Here is an 18,936-nt window from a genome sequence, read left to right as displayed (position 1 = left end):
AGTGAGATTGTGAGAAAGTCATCAGGATGTTTACTTTGGTAAACATGCTGTGTGTTATGATTATTTTAAATTTTTATTTAATTTTTTTGCATGGGATTGGCAGATGTGAAGATGAGGAGAGTGCTGTGGGATGAAAAAATTTTAAAAAGCCTATCTGACATACCATAACATTAGCAGTGGCTTTTAAATGCCCATGTGACATTGTGAAGTGTTATTTAACACTTTTTAAGATTCTAATTCTATTATGGTCCTTTGCAGATGGGGATAATGTTATAGTGAGAGAAACCAGTTGTCTTTCTCCAGAGCTATGCTGTGGGGCGGATGAAGGGAGAACTTTCCCTACCTTTAAGACAGATGCTATCACGAAAATAGATTCACAGTCTAGTTGTACTTCAGCTCCAGAATTCAGTTTCTCTTTCAGCTCTCTGCAGGATTTCACATTGGCCGACTGTCTGAAGATGCCTTTTGTGAGGGGTCCTTTTTGGTTAAGAAAGAAAAGCATATCCTATGGGGAACAAGGGAAAAAAAATCAAAATGGCACCTCATGCATAACAAGCAAGGGAACATATATTTGCCCTCTCCAGCTGCCAGAGACTAGGGTATAACAGGGGGAAGCCCTGAAGGATTGGGGCTAGATGGCCTCCTAGAGATTTAAAGTCAATTTGTTTTCTGCTATCTTTAAATCTCTTTCTCCTATTTATTCTTGCTATATTCAACATCTAAAACACTTTACTTTAAACGCTTGCTTTAATGAGACTGTCTTTTTTCAGTGAACCAACAGTCACTTCAAGGTACCTGTTAACTTGTCTCTCTCCTCCCTAACTACTCTTTCCCCATTATTCTCTAATACGGACTCTTTTCCCCTAATATGGAAATGCTCTTGCCAAATTCACTCTCCACTTGCTTGTCTTTCTTTTCATATGACTTTACATTTTATTCTACTTCCTGTATTTACTTCCTTCTTTTAAAATCAGCCTCCAAAATCATCTCTTCCAGGAAGTTTTCTTCATTCCATTCCATTCCATTCTGTTCAACCTTTTATTTTGCTTTCTTTCTTTCTGTGTGTCCTCTGCTTGCCATGTAGGAAGAGAATAGGTGTTGGAGACGAGCAACCCATGGGATCTGGAACCTAGCTATGACACGTATTTATTGTGTGACCTTTGGTAAACTCGAGGGTTTTTTTTCCTTTAATTTGTAAAGTAGGAATGATGGTGATGATGATGATGATGAAGATGGTAACTACCCTCTAAATCTGTTGTGACGGATAAGCAATAAAGTGGCTAGACTAGTACAATAGATGCACAATACAGGAAAAAAGTGCCAGGCATCTAGCATAGTGCTTGGAGGATAGTGGACACTCAATAAATGTTGCTTAACAGTGATCATTTACTATATTAACCAGAGACAATAATACTCAGTGGCTTTCATTTGATCTCTTCTACATACAAAAGATAATTAAATGCCAGCAGATGTATCTTTATGCTTAAACACCTGGAATACAAATATAAGATTTAGTATAGAAATATAAGATTTGGTCTCTGTTGCTAAAGTGATTAAATGAGACTTTCTGAACAATGTAGGGTTCAAGAAAGGCTATGGGAGAAATGTGAGGGCTAATGTGGATTCTCTTTCTACAAAGCAGATTCTGATTTATCTGAGCAGGTTTATGTGGCTTTTCCCTGAAACCAGTAGACTAGATCATCTCTCCCCATTATGTCTGCCTTATGACTCTGCAATAGCTTAATCAGATTTTTATTCTTTGAAGTAATAATAAAGATTCTCAGCCAGAGCCATGGGTGTCTATAATTTTCCATCTGGGGATAGATTTACCTCCCTGACCTCTCCTTTCCTAAACCTACTTTCCTGTTAGTGTTACAGGCCAAAATGAGACTTACCAAGACAGCTTTGGGCAGATTGTCGTTCTCACAGATATTTGGCAGAGAAACCCCAAAGAGCTGTCCTGGCACAGGAGATGTTGGTGACATGGGCAAGTTATCCAGGTGAGTGCTAGAGCCCCGCCAGAAGGCCCAGTTTATGATGGATCTTCTCCTTTTAAATGTCTTCTGACCTGAATCTAAGCAAGAAGTGAGATTATTAGGGAAAATAATTTAATTCACTTAATCTTATTTCTACAGTTCTCATTTTACAGTTCGTTCATTACTATGGCACAGTAGTTTATAAATTAAGGAAGAATTAAACATTTGGGTTATTCGCCTAACTATCTTGGAGACATCACTGTGCTATTTAGTTAAGTTCTGGCACTAAATTTTCATAGGTAAAAGAAGGGATCCCTTACTGAACTATAACAAATTAAAGCAAAAGGGTTTTATACCAACACATATCCCATTTTGAAGTGGAGACTAAGCATACAAAGAAAGTTGAAGATTAAATTAGATCACAATTAAATAGTGAGAAAAAGAAAGGAAGAAGGAGAAAAGGAGAGAGGAGAGGAGAAGGGGAAGGAGGAAGAGGAGGAGGTAAACAAAGAGGAAGGAGAAGAAGAATTAGGGGAAGAAGAGTTGTCTCTATTAAGTTGCTCTCTAGAAACAAGAATGCTTTATTATCTGATGTTCCACTCTACTACTGAGGATAGAGATATAGGAAACTAGTGTTCTATATTCCCCCGCCTTTTTTCCAACTGCAAAGACTTTCATGTATCTTTTCGGTTCCTGACTTTGAAAAGCATGTTTAAGGAAGCATGGATGGATACAAACATGAGTGAGACTTGCCCTTGCCATGGTAAAGTTTACAATCTAATGGGGGAACAAGGCTGGTGATGGGGGGGTGAGGGAAAAGCAAGTATATTAATAAATAAAATGTCATAAGGGGGGAACAAAGCATCAAAGGTATTCAGAAGAACAATAAAGCACATCTATCTACCGATTAGGAGTGAGGGAGTGATCCTGGAGTCATGTGCATTTGATGTGAATTTTGAATGAACACGATTTCAATAGGTAGAGGATCTAGCACCACGACTTGCGTGAAGTTAACTACTCAATAAATCATTCTCAAACAGTAATTGAACTGAGGAGACATTTAGGTGGTAAAGATAGTATGAACAAAACAGGCAGAAGTAAGAAAGGTCAACAGTGAATCATGATTTTGTGAGATCATAATTCTAAGACATTTTTGATGTCAGCTGTATCTAATTTTAACATGAAAACTGATTGATTTGCACAGAATTTGATACTTAAAAAGACAGCTCATTAAGGTTCCTTTTGGACCTTTCTGCCGTGTGTGTCCTCTGGCCCTCAACACATACGCACAGGTAACAACTATAAACTCTGGACAAAATTAAAGAAAAATATAAAGGCCTACCTGAAGGCACTAAAGAGTAACCAAAAGAAGATAGACAGTGGAGGTAAAAGTCTAATGCTTGGAAGAAGGGAATGGCATGGCACTGGGTAAGTTTCCTATTTTTACAGCTTTCAGCCAGAGGACGGGCCCCAGGGTGTAGGGGTGACTAAAATTGGGAGAGAAATCTGCACTCTTACTGGCTTGAAAAAACTAGAGAATAGAGATGGAGGTAACCAGAGCAGCTGGGAAGTGAGGGGTGGGGAGCGAATCCCAGAAAGGAGAAAACTGAATAGTGGGAGCCCCAAACATTGTGTATAAATCCTGCCCAAATCTCTGGCTGATGCCCGAAGCATGCACCTGTGTGGGGCAGATTCAAAACAACTTGCAGTTAAGGCTAACAGCGCTGAGATTTGAAAGGCCATAACTCCCAGGTGGTGACCACACAGGGTTAGACTCCATTTTCTCTAGGGACAGTGCATGGGATTAGTCAATACACTTCAGCTGTGTGGTCCTGACATGCAACCAAGATGCCAGAGATGACGTTCAGCTACTCAGCACTCCCTGACAATGGAACAATGAAGGAGATGATCTTTTCAGGGAGGACACGATCGGCAGTATCAAATGCTCATTTCAAACAAGTGTTTTATACTGTTTATTTCCTTAGCGTAACCAACTTAAACCAAATACTAAAAAAGCCAAATCGTGGGAGGATAATCAAATAAGTAACATTTTACTGAAAAGCCTTCAGACCATCATCCACCCTTGGCTTCCTCAGGATACAGTCAGTGCATCATTAACGTGCATACATCCAGGTGTAAAGGTCTTTGGTTCTGGAGTCAGGAGCCCACTTAGACTCCTGGCTCAAACACTAATTTGTGCACGTTACTTACCCTTTTTCTTCAATTTTAAAATGAGAACATTATCTACACCTCAAAGCCTTATTGAGAGGATTAAATAGGATAGTGTATGAAAAGTGCTACTTTGCTCAGGGCGTATAGGTCATAGCAATCTTGATTAAAGCTGCTAAGACACCAATCTCCTCTCCACAAAGAGGACCTCCTCCCCACACCCTTTCTCCATCTGTGTAACAGCCTTCAGGAAGTATGCAGACAGGAAGGAATACCAGACTCTGCTTAACTAAAGCACTTCCTTTCTGCCCTGACACTCCCAATCTCCACCATTTTAAAAAACAGAAAAGGAAACTGAACCTTATTCTTAAACCCAGAAGGGGGTTCCTGTAGGCCAGCAATGTCAATCTGTGCAAATGTTTGTTTAATATGTATCTTTATATATGTTGAGTAGTTGTACTCAGTCTGGTTTCCTCACATTTAATCTGGTTTCACTATTTCAAAACCAGATTTATTTGATTTTTTTAGCTTTCACACACTTCTTAGGAAGAATGCTCTATCATAAAGTTATATACCCAGCTATCTGATGAATGTAGACAGAGGATAAAGTAGAAATTGAGTTCTGTACTTTATTATAAATGCTTTCAGCTGCAGCCATGCCTTTTATTATATACAACAGTCAATTTTAGAGTTCATGTTCCCTTTGGGACTGAGAGAAAAAAAATTTCATTAAAGTTTACTTTCTTGCAGAGGTTTTAATGCATAGCTCTTACTTTCTAAATGTCAAAGGCTGATGAAAAAACATGCAATTGTTATAAAAAAGATTAGGATGATGTAAATGCAGAGCAAATGAAATTCATGTACATCCAGCTTTCCTAAACAATTCTGGCAAGATTCAAGCTAGAGTTTCTTCATGCTTAAATTATGGAACTGAATATTAAAAATTGTAATTCTTAAAAGTTTGTGCTTATAGATTATTAAAGAGTAATAAATAACCACAGCAAAAACCCCTTAATTAGAAATTTTAGCAAGATGGTGATGTAGGAAGATCTTGAACTCACCTCCTTCCATGGATACACTGTATCTACAGCTATATATGGAACAATTTCCTCTGAATAACCCCTCAAAACTGGCGGAGAGACCCTGTTACATTGGGCAAATGAGAAGGAAACTACATCCTGTTACATTGGGCAAATGAGAAGGAAACTACATCCAAGTGGGTAGAAAAGGCTGAGACACTATCTCACCATAAACCCCACCCCTCGTGCAATGGCCCATAGTCAGGAAGAAACTCAAAACCCAGAGCTTCCCCAGAAGGAGTGAAGGGTTCATACCCCACATAGGTCACCCCAACTTTTAAGATCTGGCATCTGAGGGATGAGCTCCCAAAACGTCTCACTTTGAAGACCAACATGTCTCATGCCATGAGACATGTGGGGCTTTGTGGAACTGAGGGAGGGTTCCTTTTTTTAAATTTTTAAAATTTATTTTATTTTTGACTGCACTGGGTCTTTGTTGCTGTGTGCAGGCTTTTCTCTAGCTGTGGAGAGTGGGGGCTACTGCTGTGCACGGGCTTCTCACTGCAGTGGCTTCTCTTGTTGCGGAGCATGGGCTCTAGGTGCACGGGCTCAGTAGTTGTGGCGCGTGGGCTCTAGAGCACAGGCTCAGTAGTTGTGGTGCATGGGCTTAGTTGCTCCGTGGCATGTGGGATCTTCCTGGTCTAGGGCTTGAACCTGTGTCCCCTGCACTGGCAGGTGGATTCTTAACCACTGCGCCACCAGCGAAACCCTGAGGGAGGGTTCTTAAAGGGCTTACGCCCAGGCTCACCCACCCCAGAGCTCAGTCCACAAGCAGCCCTTTGAAAAGCACCCAGACTTCATGTGAAAGAGTTTCATTTACTAATTTTAAAGCATTGATCTAAGGGGCAGGGGTCTGCTGGGACACTCCCCAGGACAGAGGCTGGTGGACACTATCTTCCTACTCTCCTCTGTACTGCTAAAGCCTGCAGGCACCATCTTTTACCCCCCCTTTCTGGTGGGTGTCATCTTTTACTTTTTCTTCTTTCTTTCCTTTTCCTCCCGTCCTCTTTTTCTTTCTCTTCTTTTCCTTTTTTCAGTGGATGCCACCTTTGTACTCCCCCTCTGCCCCGCTTCAGCTAGTGGGCACCATTTTTGTGCTTTCCCTCTGCTGTGCTCCAGAGTGTCTCTATCTCCTGGAGGGGAGGCTCTACACACCTCTGGTGCACTGGTTTTTACATTTGGTGACACAGTTTTTGCAGCTGTCACCCAGGGAATGCCCCTTGATCACCTGACCAGGGGGGCTTGCATTCCTGGGTCCCACAGGACTGTAACAATTATAGAGACAGTTCTTAGAAGACTACCATCCCTAGGATATTGCACAGACAGCAGACTGAAACACACCCCCAGTCTTTTTGTAAAAGTGGCCAATTTGCTCATTCAGGAACTTCAGCCCTGGGGGCAGGCTTCAGGTTTGGCACACACCTAGAGGTTATGGAGGTGCTCTCAAAGAAGGTACCCAGGGGACACCATCTTTTCACTCCCCTATGCATGACTACAGAACAGTGGTATCTCCCAGAAAGGAGTTTATACATCCACTTGGAGTCCCAATTTTTGTGACTGCTGCCAGGGGACACCTCCAGATGGCTTGGCTCTGGGGGCCAGCATGCTTATGCTTGCAGTCCTAGAAGACTGCATATATTTTCATTCTTGAAAAGCTGCTGCCTGAGGACCTGGTTTCCAATCAGCCTGAATAAAAGGTACTGACTGAGCTCTCTCCCCTTTGGGACACTGACTAATCTTGGTACATCCTCAACTACTGGGAGCTATTAAAAATAAAATAGGCTGCTTGGACAATTACAAAGGGTTGAGAGAAAACCAAGAGCTAGGGCAGGGTTGAATGAAAAGGTTCATCTCTTACACAAGGACAATGGTTCAAGACTGGAAGAGGTGGTTGTTTCATGTAATGCATAGAAACCAATATAGAATCAAGCAAAATGAAGAAATAGAGAAATATGTTCTAAATGAAAGAACAAGATAAAAGCTCAGGAAAAAAGTTAACGAAGTGGAGATAAGTAATTTACCTGATAAAAATTTCCAGCAATGGTCATAAAAATGCTCACTGAACTTGGGAGAAGAATGGATGAACACAGTGAGAACTTCAACAGAGACAGAAAATATAAGAAAGTTCCAAACAGAAGTCACAGAACTAAAGAATACCTGAATTGAAAAATACCCAGGGGGAGGGGTCAACAACAGATTGATGAGGCAGAGGAAATGATCAGTGAACCTGAGACAGGGCAAAGAAACTCACCCAATCAGAGAAGCAAAAAGAATGAAAAAAAGTGAAGATAGCTTAAATGGGACAACATCAAATGTATTAAACATCACATTATAGGGGTCCCAGTAAAAGAAAAAAGAGAAAGGGGAAGAAAACTTATTTGAAGAAATAATGGCTGAAAAGTGTTCTAACTTGGGGAAACAGAAATTCAGATCTAGGAAGCCCAGACAGTTCGAAATAGATGAACCCAGAGATCTATACTAAGACACATTATAATTAAAATGTCAAAAGGTAAAGACAAGGAGAGAATCTTAAAAGCTACAAGAGAAAAACAACTTATTACGTATAAGGGAAACCCCATTAGACTATCAGCAGATTTTTCAGCAGAAATGTTAAAGGTCAGAAGGAAATGGCACAATATATTCCAAGTGCTGAAAGACAAAAATTTCCAACCAAGAATACTCTATCTAGCAAAGTTATCATTCAGAATTGAAGGAGAGATAGAGGTTTCCAGACCAGCAAAAGCTAAAGGAGTTCATCACCACTAAACCGGCCTTATAAGAGAAGTTAAAGGCACTTTTTTAAGCTGAAAAGAAAGGGTGCTAATTAATAATATATAAAAGTATAAATCTCACTGGTAAAGATAAATATATGGTAAAGGTAGTGAATTAATTACTTATAAAGCTAATATGAAGGTTAAAAGACAGAAATAGTAAAAAAATAACTGTAACTACAATATTTAAGTAAGGGTAGACAAGATAAAAAGATGTAAAATGTGACATCAGAAAACAAAATGTTGAGGGGGGAGAATAAATATGTAGAGCTTTACAATGTGTTCAAACTTAAGTTGGTATCAACATAAAAATAATGTTACAAATATAAGTTGTTACATGTAAGCCTCATGGTAACCAACAAGCAAAAACCTAAAGTAGATACACAAAAGAGAATAACAAAGGAACCTAAGCATATCACTAAAGTTATCAAACCACAAAGGAAGAAAGCAAGAGGAGAAGAAGTGAACAGAGGAACCACAAAACAGCCAGAAAACAACAGAAATGGCAATAACATATCTATCAATAATTACTTTAAATATAAGTGGAGTAATTTCGCCAATCAAAAGACAGAGAGGGACTGAAAGGATAAAAAAACAAGACTCATCTACATGCTGCCTACAAGAGACTCACTTCAGACCTAAGAACATTCACAGACTGAAAATGAAAGGATGGGAAAAGATATTTCATGAAAATGGAAACCAAAAGAAAGCTGGAGTAGCTATATTTATATCAGACAAAATAAACTTTAAAACAAAGACTGTAATAACAGACAAAGAAGGGTATTACATAATGATGTCAATCCAACAACAGGATATAACATTTGAAAATATTTATGCACCCAATGTAGGAGCACCTAAACATATAAAGCAAATGTTAACAGACCTAAAGGTAGAAATAAACAGCAATAAATAATAGTAGGGGACTTTGATAACCCATTTACATAAATGGATAGATCATTCAGACAGAAAACAGTAAGAAAACATCGGCCTTAAATGACAAGTTAAATCAGATGAACTTAAGGTATACATACACACATGCAAAACATTCCATCCAAAAGCAATAGAACATACATTTTTCTCAAATGCACATGGAACATTCTCCAGGATAGATCATATGTTAGGCCACAAAACAAGTCTTAACAAATTTAAGAAGGCTGAAATCATATCAAACATTTCTTCTAACCACAATGGTATGAAACTAGAAATCAATTACACGAGAAAACTGGAATATTCACAAATATGTGGAGATTAAACAACATGCTACCGTTAACAACCTATGGGTCAATGAAAGAATCAAAAGTGAAATAGAAAAATACCTTGAGACAAATGAAAATATTATATACAAAACTTATGGATGCAGCAGAAGTTCTAAGAGAGAAGTTCATATCAATAAATGCCTACTTCAAGAAACAAAAAAACTCAAGTACACAACTTAACTTTACATCTCAAGGAACTAAAAGAACAAACTAAGCCAAAGTTACTAGAAGGAAGGAAATAACAAATATTAGAGCACCAGTAAATGAAATAGAGACTAAAAGACAGTAGAAGAGATCAATGAAACTAAGAGCTGGTTCTTTGAAAAAATGAACAAAATTGATAAACCTTTAGCCAGACTCAATAAGAAAGAGCTAAAATAAATAAAATCAGAAATAAAAGAGATGTTACAACTGATACCACAGAAATATACAGGATCATAAGAGACTACTACGAACAATTATATGCCAACAAATTGGACAACCTAGAAGAAATGGATAAATTCTTAGAAACATACAAACTTCCAAGACTGAATATGAAGCCACAGAAAATCTGAACAGATTGATTATTGATAGGGAGACTGAATCAGTAATTTATAAACTCCCTATAAACAAAAGTCCAGGACCTGACAGCTTCACTGGTAAATTCTACCAAACATTCAAAGAAGAATTAATACCAATGCTTCTCGAAGTCTTCCAAAAAACAGATTCCAAAGTCATTTTACAAGGTCAGCATTACTCTGATACCAAACCAGACAAGGAAACCACAAGAAAAGAAAATTATAGGCCAGTATCTCTGATGAACATATAGGCAAAAATTCTCAACAGAACATCATCAAACTGAATTCAACAATACATTAAAAGAATCATATGTCATGATCAAGTTGGATTTATTCTAGAGATACAAGGATGGTTCATATTCTGCAAATCAATCAACATGATACACTGCAATGACAAAAAAGAAGATAAAAATCATATGATCATTTCAATAGATAAAGAAAACACTTAACAAAATTCAACATTCATTTATGATTAAAAACTCTCAAGACAGTGGGAATAGAGGAAATGTAACCCAACATAATAAAGGTCATATATGACAGCTAACATCATACTCAATGGTGAAAAGTCAAAAGCTTTTCCTCTAAGATCAGAAACAAGACAAGGATGCCCACTCTCACCATTTTTATTCAACATAGTATTGGAAGTCCTAGCCAAAACAAGTAGGCAAGAAAAAGAAATAAAATGTATCCAAATTGGAAAGGAAAAAGTAAAACTGTCACTATTTGCAGATGACATAATACTATATACAGAAAACTCTAAAGACTTCACCAAAAAAACTTTTAGAACTGCTAAATGAATTCAGTCAATTTGCAAGATATAGGATCAATATATAGATATCTGTTGTGTTTCTATACACTGATAACAAACTATCAGAAAGAGAATTTAAGAAAATAAGCCCATTTATAATTACACCAAAAAGAATAAAATACCTAGGAATAAATTTAACCAAGAAGCTGAAAGACCTGTTCACTGAAAACTATAAGGCACTGATGAAAGAAATTGAAGAAGACACAAATAAATGGAAAGACATTCCATGCTCATGGATTGGGAGAATTAATATTGTTAAGATCTCCATACTATCCAAAGCAGTCGACAGACTCAGTGCAATCCCTATCAAAATTCCAATGGCAGTTTTCACAGTAATAGAACAATTCTAAAATTTGTATAGAACCACAAAAGACCCCAAACAGACAAAGTGATCTTGAGAAGGAAGAACAAAGCTGGAGGCATCATACTTCCTAATTTCAAACTATATTATAAAGCTATAGTGATCAAAACAGTATGATATTGGCATAAAAACAGATACACAGATCAATGGAACAGAATAGAGAGCCCAGAAATAAACACATGCACTTATGGTCAATTAATTTATGACAAAGGAGCCAAGAACATACAATGAGGAGAGTATAGTTTCTTCAATAAGTGGTATTGGGAAAACTGGACAGCAACATGCAAAACATGTAACTGGACCACACATACAAAAAAATTAACTCAAAATGGATCAAGACTTGAATGTAAGAACTGAAATTATAAAACTCCTAGAAGGAAACATGAGAGTAAGCTACTTGCCACTGGTCTTGGCAATGATTTTTTGGATTTTACACCAAAAACAAAGGCAACAAAAGCAAAAATAAACAAAAGACTACATCAAACTAAAAAGCCCCTGCATAGCAAAGGAACCCATCAACAAAATAGAAAATCAATTTACTGAATGGGGGAAAATATTTGCAAATCATGTATCTGATAAGGGGTTAACATCCAAAATATATAAAGAACTCATACAACTCAATAGCCAAAAACCAAACAACCTGATTAAAAAAATGGGCAGAGGACCTGAAAAGACATTTTTCCAAAGAGGAAATGCAGATGGCCAATAGGCATTTGAAAAGATTCTCAACATCACTAATCATTAGGGAAATGCAAATCAAAACCACAATGAGATATCAACTCACACCTGTTAGAATGGCTATTATCAAAATGACAAAAAATGACAAGTGTTGGTGAAGATGTGGAGAAAGGGAAACCTCATGTGCACTGTTGATGGGAATGTAATTTGGTGCAGCCACTATGGAAAACAGTATGGAGGTTCCTCAAAAAACTAAAAATAGTACAACCATAGGATGCAGCATTTCCATTTCTGGGTAATTATCTGAAGAAAACGAAAACACTAATCTGACATTTAAGACATTTAATGGACAAGTAATGTCAAGCTACTTTTACCCTTCTCCTCCTGTCTAAAGTTAAAACAAGAAGCGAGATCTCCATTTCCATAAAAACTTATAGCAGATGTATTTCCTGGGCTCAAACTACAGTTCCAGCAGTATTTACCAACCTTAATGCAAGTGAAAGGAATTTTCTATGTTTCAAAATCATTTGTGCAACTGAACTGTGCAAAAAGAAATTTCCATATTCCAAAATCCTTTAACTTCCACCTAACCTTCAATTGGAAGTGATTAATTTGCAATGAAACGACATGCCAAAAGGTAAATATCAAAGGAGGAATCTAACAAAATTCTACAAATGCCTCCAAAGAGAGGAATATGCTCAATTAAAATTATATGCTTGTAGAATGATATATTAGTATTTGGCAGTACCTATCTGTGTGAAAAGACATTTTCAAAGATCATGAAATATATAAAATCTCATTACAGATCAGAACATTTTGCATTCAATTATTATCATAGGAATACTAATTTTGAACCCCAATTAAGCAAAATGTTATTTCCGAAAAAGAATTCAATTCTTCTCATTAGTATATCTGTATTACATAAAACGGTACTCAATTACTACTACATATTGAACATCATCGGTGAAAAATTTGTGGAAATTTGTTTTCTCTCGTTATGTAAGTACCTAGGTAATAGCCTCAATTTTGTCTGCTGACTTGCAAATTTTACTACCTGGTCCCTTACAGAGAAAGTCTGTTGATCCCTGATTTAAGTCAGTGGTTTCCAAAGCAGTTGTTCACCAAAATCCCCTGTATTAAAAAAATACAAAACTGCTTCATCTGTTAATTTTTTAGCTACACAGGTAGGTTGTCACCATTGGTCTATAGTTACTCCATCCCTGATCCCATTTATCATGAATCATCTTACAGCTGCAACCATTACTATCTTAACTTTTAACAGGGAAAAACAGAGGATTAATATGTAGAGGATGCCTACAATTTAATAAGCAGGTCGTTGACAAAATTGGGTAAAACCCTTAGGATTTTTGATCTCTGATTATTTTGGTCCAATTAATTAAAATATATTTATTTTATTTTATTGACAAGGGACACAGAGAAACAATTTTGAAAAACAGGAGTATAAAGGTAGAAGAGTAAAATATTATTCTCCTTAGCTTAATTATAAAGGCAACATTCCCTTTATATCTTTAATGAATACTAACAACAGACCTATTAATAAATTAATTCAACAAATATTTATTGGATGCTTTTTTATATATATTCAGACACTGTTCCAGGTGCTGGGAATATAGCAGTAAACAAAATAGACCAAACTCTCTGCCTCACATTTTAGTGGATGGAAAACTATAACATCTCTATAATACCCCTCCCGAATGGTCCAAAGATGTGAGTAAATAGCCTTAGGGTTCAAAACCTCAATTTACCACTATAGGAGAGAGGAGGACTAGTGCAAATGTAAGATAAGTTTTTATAGCTGGTGTTAGCAAGATTAGGGAGTCTTGATCAATGACTTCAATAAAGGACAAAGTGTGAGGCTAGGTCATCAACAGAAAGTGACAGGGTTGGACATGCATGTGTGGGGCGATGAGTATAAAACAATGGCCACTGTTCAGTGGGTCCCCCAGTTTGTTCAAATTGACATAAGCAGCTACAAAAATTCAGCATCAATTTTCTACTACCCCACTCACACTTTTTGGTGTGATATATTTTCTTCTATTTTCTACACAATCTATTCTCAGACTGAGGGCATAAAGCTCAAACGGGTTAGGGTAATTAATGATGGTCCTCCTATGTTGAATATCACTTTTATCATTCTGGAGTCTTTATTATGGTGTGGGTAAGGGATGGTTACATTCACAGGGATCAGAATAGATTAGTAGACAAAGGAGAGATTTCTGTGGAAATCGTCTTAATCTTAACATACTTACCAGTACCAGGATCCAGGTAGGGCATCAGTCTCCTGACACCCATCACTGACAGCCTCCTTTTTACAATGTGATCATTTAGGGGGAACACACAATGCAATGTATTACAGTACAAAGAAATCATTGAAGCACCTGCAGCACTGCCTGGTGCCTTTGACTCTGCAGTGGGCATAGGTTAAAGGGGAAAGAATAGTGAAGAAAGAAGGAACAGACTCTACTGCAGTCAGTAACTGCTGATTATAAGTCAGTCACTCCTACTGCTGATTTATAAAACCATCTTCTAAAACTCCATCTTTCCTTTCAAAACACTTAGCAAATTCAAAAGAAAAAATACTTCATCTGGCTGGAAGTTTGGGTCTTTGTCTGTACAAAGGCAAAGAACTTTGAAAACTTTGCTTTCAGGAATGAAAAGTTTTGCTAAAAAAAGGCTCTATGAGAGAGGAGAAAACTCACCACTCAGCTGCTGGGCCACAGCCAGGCGGCTGGGCTTCAGGATGAACTGGCATTGCATCTCTCGGGGCAGCTGTTCCATGAGGAAGGGCTCTTGGAAGTTGGAAGGTGTGGGGGAATCCTTTGATCCCTGCGTCAGGAGTGTAGTGTCTCGAAGATGGCTCATTTTAATTCCATAGGGATATTCATGCCCTACACAGAGAAAAAATCTAAACATAGACTTTAGGCTGACTGACACCAAGAGCGTGTGTGCTACATACTGGAATGTACTGCAATTTGCTCCTGGGACTTTTGGTATAAAGAATCCTTTTTTTGACTTAATGATCACCATGCACACTCTTACAGTTGGAGACCAGTGCATAATGCAGCAGCCCAACCAGAGTAGTCTCTTTTTTCTTGGAGAGGGGAGAAAAAAAAATCAAAGAGGAAAAAAAATCTTTAAAGAATATCTTGTTTGGGAATGCACAGATTGTCTTTAAGTTGCATAATGTTGACTTTTCCTATATTCACATCTGAGAGTATTTAAAGGTATTCTAGTTTCTCCTTTGACACTAACTATATCTGCAAATCTTCAGCCAATCCTTGACCTCTGATTTAAAATATTTACCCTACCTATCACACAGCATTATAAGGCTCAAATAAGTAAACATTAGTAGTTAATATTATTTAAATAATAAGGGCAGAAAACTACATATTTCAAGCATCACTATTATTACTATTATTCAACACAAGATATCTTTCTGAAAAAGACATTTTATACTGTTTACTAGTTATATAATTAGAGTTACTCAAGACTCATTAGGACTGGTTTGTTTGATTTACGCTTCCCTCCCACTACTGTCCTCTGAGGTTGTTATTCATAAGCAATAATTAGAAGGAAGACTGCAGGGTATCAGAAAAAGAGACAAGATTCAAAAAGGAATTTTCAAACTAGAAAAACTAAACCCTGGACATCTGACTGCAACATGATGTTTTGCTCTTTAGTACTCTTAAGTAATTCTATTTTTTAAATTAATTCTCACGTACCATTATGCCATAGACTTAGTTTACATTTTAAAGAGGGTAAATTCTCTTCTATTCCTGATTTATCACTGAATGTAATTCAGTGAACTCTTCCATTTCCTTTCCATCTGGCATAGGCATACAATGTCAATGTTCCATTAACATCAAGTACTACAGCAACTTTCAGGGATTAAGGCAAAAAAAGGACTTCTACGACAGCAATAAAGCAAAATCAATTTATCAAAATAGCCAATAGCTAATCTACAACTGAAGTTTACAAGGCATGTTAAAATATGCAATGGAGAATTGTTGCTAAGTAACAATCATGTCCCGTGTCCCATGTATTTTTTTAGTGAGAGTTAGAAAAGAGCTTGAAGCTGTTTAAGTCTGAGAGTTACCATCTATATAGTTTTAATTAAATTAATATATTTTATTAAAACAATTATTTTATGTACTCATTCGGTTTTTAAACACAGCTTTAATTGTTGCTCATTGACTTTTACAAAAATGACAACATTAAGAAACCGGAAATGCAGTGAATTTTGTCCCCAGCCATGTGCACAATGACTTGCTTTACTTTCAGTCTGAGAATATACATTTCATAGAACAGTTTGGTTTTAGATTATTCAGATTATTTGAAACCTGAATTACACAGTAGTGATCTCACAGGTAAATGAAAGGATTCCATGAGATAACTCATATGATATGCTTTGCCCAATTCTGGCAGGATAGTAAGCATTTAAAAATTATTAACAGAAATCATCATCATCACCATCAATCATCAATGTCATCATCTCAAGATCTCCTACAGATACTGTCCCTTATTGTAATTGGCTTATTTCTGTTAACCACACTGAAGGGCCTCACTGATCAAGAATATTTTTTAGCTAAATGATTTAAATAAGGTGAAGATGTAACCTATTTACCAATAATTCTTCAAAACAAATGCTGGAAAATTTGGCTACAGAAGTAGCAAAGTAGTTAGTAAAGTAGTAGTTATTGTTAAGTTAGTCAGTGATGACTAAGAATCTAAATGGTTTAATTTCATTGTCTTTATGATGGCTAGGAAAGTGCTGGGCACAGGGCAGGTGTTAAATACTCACTGATATTGATAGATTGAGGCATGATTGGATTATAGATAGTCTTCCATAGAGACAAGTAGTAGGTAGGAAAGGGAACAGGGAATTCAAAAACTAAATATGAAAAATAAATATATAGGGAAAAAGGAATACCAATACATATTGCTTTATTTTAGAAAAAAAATTAAAAAGGTTGACAAGATAGTGCTTCTGTAAAGTGAAAAAAAAAGAAGAAAATTTACATTTCTCTTCCCAACTATACCATTAGCTTCTTGAATGAAGAGATATTATTTGTCTGGCACACAGGAAATATTTGATATTTATTAAATTAATATATGAATATTATAGAAGATTAATATTTAATAGTATTGAAATTTAGGACCATATGACCAATTCTCTGAGACATTTAGAATTATAATTAAAACACAATCAATCCTATCTTATATTTTCATAGAAACTTACCAATAAGTGGGTATGGTGCCTCTTCTTTGCCAGAATTGACCCATAACTGGTACTCTCTCTCAGAGCCCTTGGAGATAAAAGAATTAACAATAATTCTTTCACATTTGGTAAATGAATGAGGATACTTATTTTTTTGGCAATTTTATGTTTTGCAAAAAAGAAAGAACAGAGACAATATAAATGCTTTTCAGGTTCATGGGGGTGGATATGGCCTTTGAAGATGGCAGTGCTGATTCCTACAAACCATCTCTCCCTCTCTAATCCCCAACAGAGGACTAAGGAACCCTGCCCTTTTTCCCTAGGGATGACTAGGGATCCATGAACTGCAATAGAATCAGGCCCTCACTATTATGGGTAGCCCACAGAATATGAAATCATATATATGCCTTTTTACAAGTAAGCAGAAACTTCCTGGTTTTCTAAAAGGTAAATCTATCTTCTTCAGAGTCCTGCCTTCTGCTATCTCTAAACTTCTCAGAGAATATTGGACTTAATCTCCAACATGTCTCTGCGAAGACAACCTTGTTATCCAGAAAGCCACTACACTGCTGTGTCTGTGATGAAAAAGTAAAGTCTCAAAGGCTGATTATTAGCTTAGCTGCTTCTGAGCGGAAGAAGAATGACCAACGGGCTTTGAGGAGAGGAGACAGGTAGCTGGCACAATCCACACTGGCTTTATTTTGGGCAAGTCCAGGCCTAGGGACAGAAAGGACAAGAATTCTGTCTAGAGAATAGGCCCAGTTATGGGGAACAATGAAACTGTTCACTAGCAGAACTACAACCCAGCAATACTGAAACTCCCACTTGAAAGAAATAATACTAAATTATACAGACTTTGCTGTATCCTCTAGAAGATAAAGCAAAAATGTTTTAAATGAAATTACAACAGACTGATAATATTTAATATTCTTGCCTTTATCTTCTGATTAAAAATCAGGACCCTGACCTTATAATGGAGGGTCCTGGCTAGGAGATTACCCCTCCCAATACCCTCCCCTACTCTGTCACTTCCTTCACTATCCCCTAGTCAGAAAATTTGTATTGCAAACAGGAAGAGCAATCTAACAATGATCATTTTTTTTTTTTGGTAGTGTCTGAAAACACCTTAATAATCCCTTAGAACAGTACAACCAAACAGCCTCAATTCCTAACTATATTGAACAGAAATATTTGTGGTATGATGAGATTGATCACTTTATCCAAAAGGAAAGCATAAATAAGAAAATGAGTCATGTCATTAATTAATCTCTCTTCCTTCCCTTAAACTACTCATTCTCTTCCAATGTATAATTATATAAGCTTAGAAATCAATGCAGAGGTGCCTGCTTTATTCAGTGCATATATATTTATTTACATCTTAAATATATTATTAAATTTCACTAAAATAAATCAGATCTATTATTCTAAATTGTGGTTGCCCTGAGTTCTTAGGGCTTATAATAGCAATGTGTAAAAGCAATCTGAAATACAGTTAAGACTATGGCATATCTTACATATATGTTATGTCACATCTTAGTAACACCATGTTTTCATACTTAAAGAGAATTTCACTCAAGAAATGGTGTTGTTCAAGTTCTTCCTTTAGTTCCATCCTTCTGAAAGTCATTCCCTTTAATACAAGTACCTACTGTGTGGTTTTTATATACTGGTAGGGAGGACATGAGAACTTTCTGATCCTTTTTCCCTACCTCATCCTCAAACATTCCAATCTTCCCTATTAATAAAATTTCGAAAACTCATCATTGCCCCATGAAACAGAAAGAAGCAGAAGCTAAAAGCAAAACTGGGGAAAATGAGGTGTCCATACTAAAAATCTTTAAATCCATGATCTAATTCAAAGCTTACTTTTAAATTTACAGATTCAATAGGAGGTACCATCTACCTTATCCTCTGGACCTGCAGCTAGTGAATATGGTTATTAGCTATATGTTTTTTATGTAAAAATTCTACTGTAGAGCAGATCCTTCAGAATTCATCACCCTAAGACTGATTGACTCTTGGGATAAGTGAATAATTAGGTA

At 36.7% G+C, this 18,936-nt stretch overlaps 1 protein-coding gene across 1 annotated transcript in view; it reads right to left on the bottom strand.

Moving 5' to 3' along the window:
* The window catches only part of ARHGAP20 (Rho GTPase activating protein 20), a gene marked incomplete at both ends in the record, with an annotated part of 147,956 nt that overhangs the window by 11,297 nt on the left and 117,723 nt on the right, over positions 1 to 18,936 (bottom strand). The window contains 4 exons of the mRNA XM_082660470.1: positions 344 to 505; positions 1,896 to 2,074; positions 14,376 to 14,564; positions 16,916 to 16,982. Of these exons, the coding sequence (XP_082516596.1) occupies positions 344 to 505; positions 1,896 to 2,074; positions 14,376 to 14,564; positions 16,916 to 16,982 (597 nt within the window). The remainder of the gene's footprint in view (positions 1 to 343; positions 506 to 1,895; positions 2,075 to 14,375; positions 14,565 to 16,915; positions 16,983 to 18,936) is intronic.

The sequence above is a fragment of the Grampus griseus genome, assembly GCF_964374135.1.
Source record: "Grampus griseus genome assembly, chromosome: 8".
NCBI classification, from domain to species: Eukaryota; Metazoa; Chordata; class Mammalia; order Artiodactyla; family Delphinidae; genus Grampus; species Grampus griseus.
The sequence above is the reverse complement of the archived record's forward strand: the minus strand, read 5'-3'. Positions and strand labels throughout refer to the sequence as shown.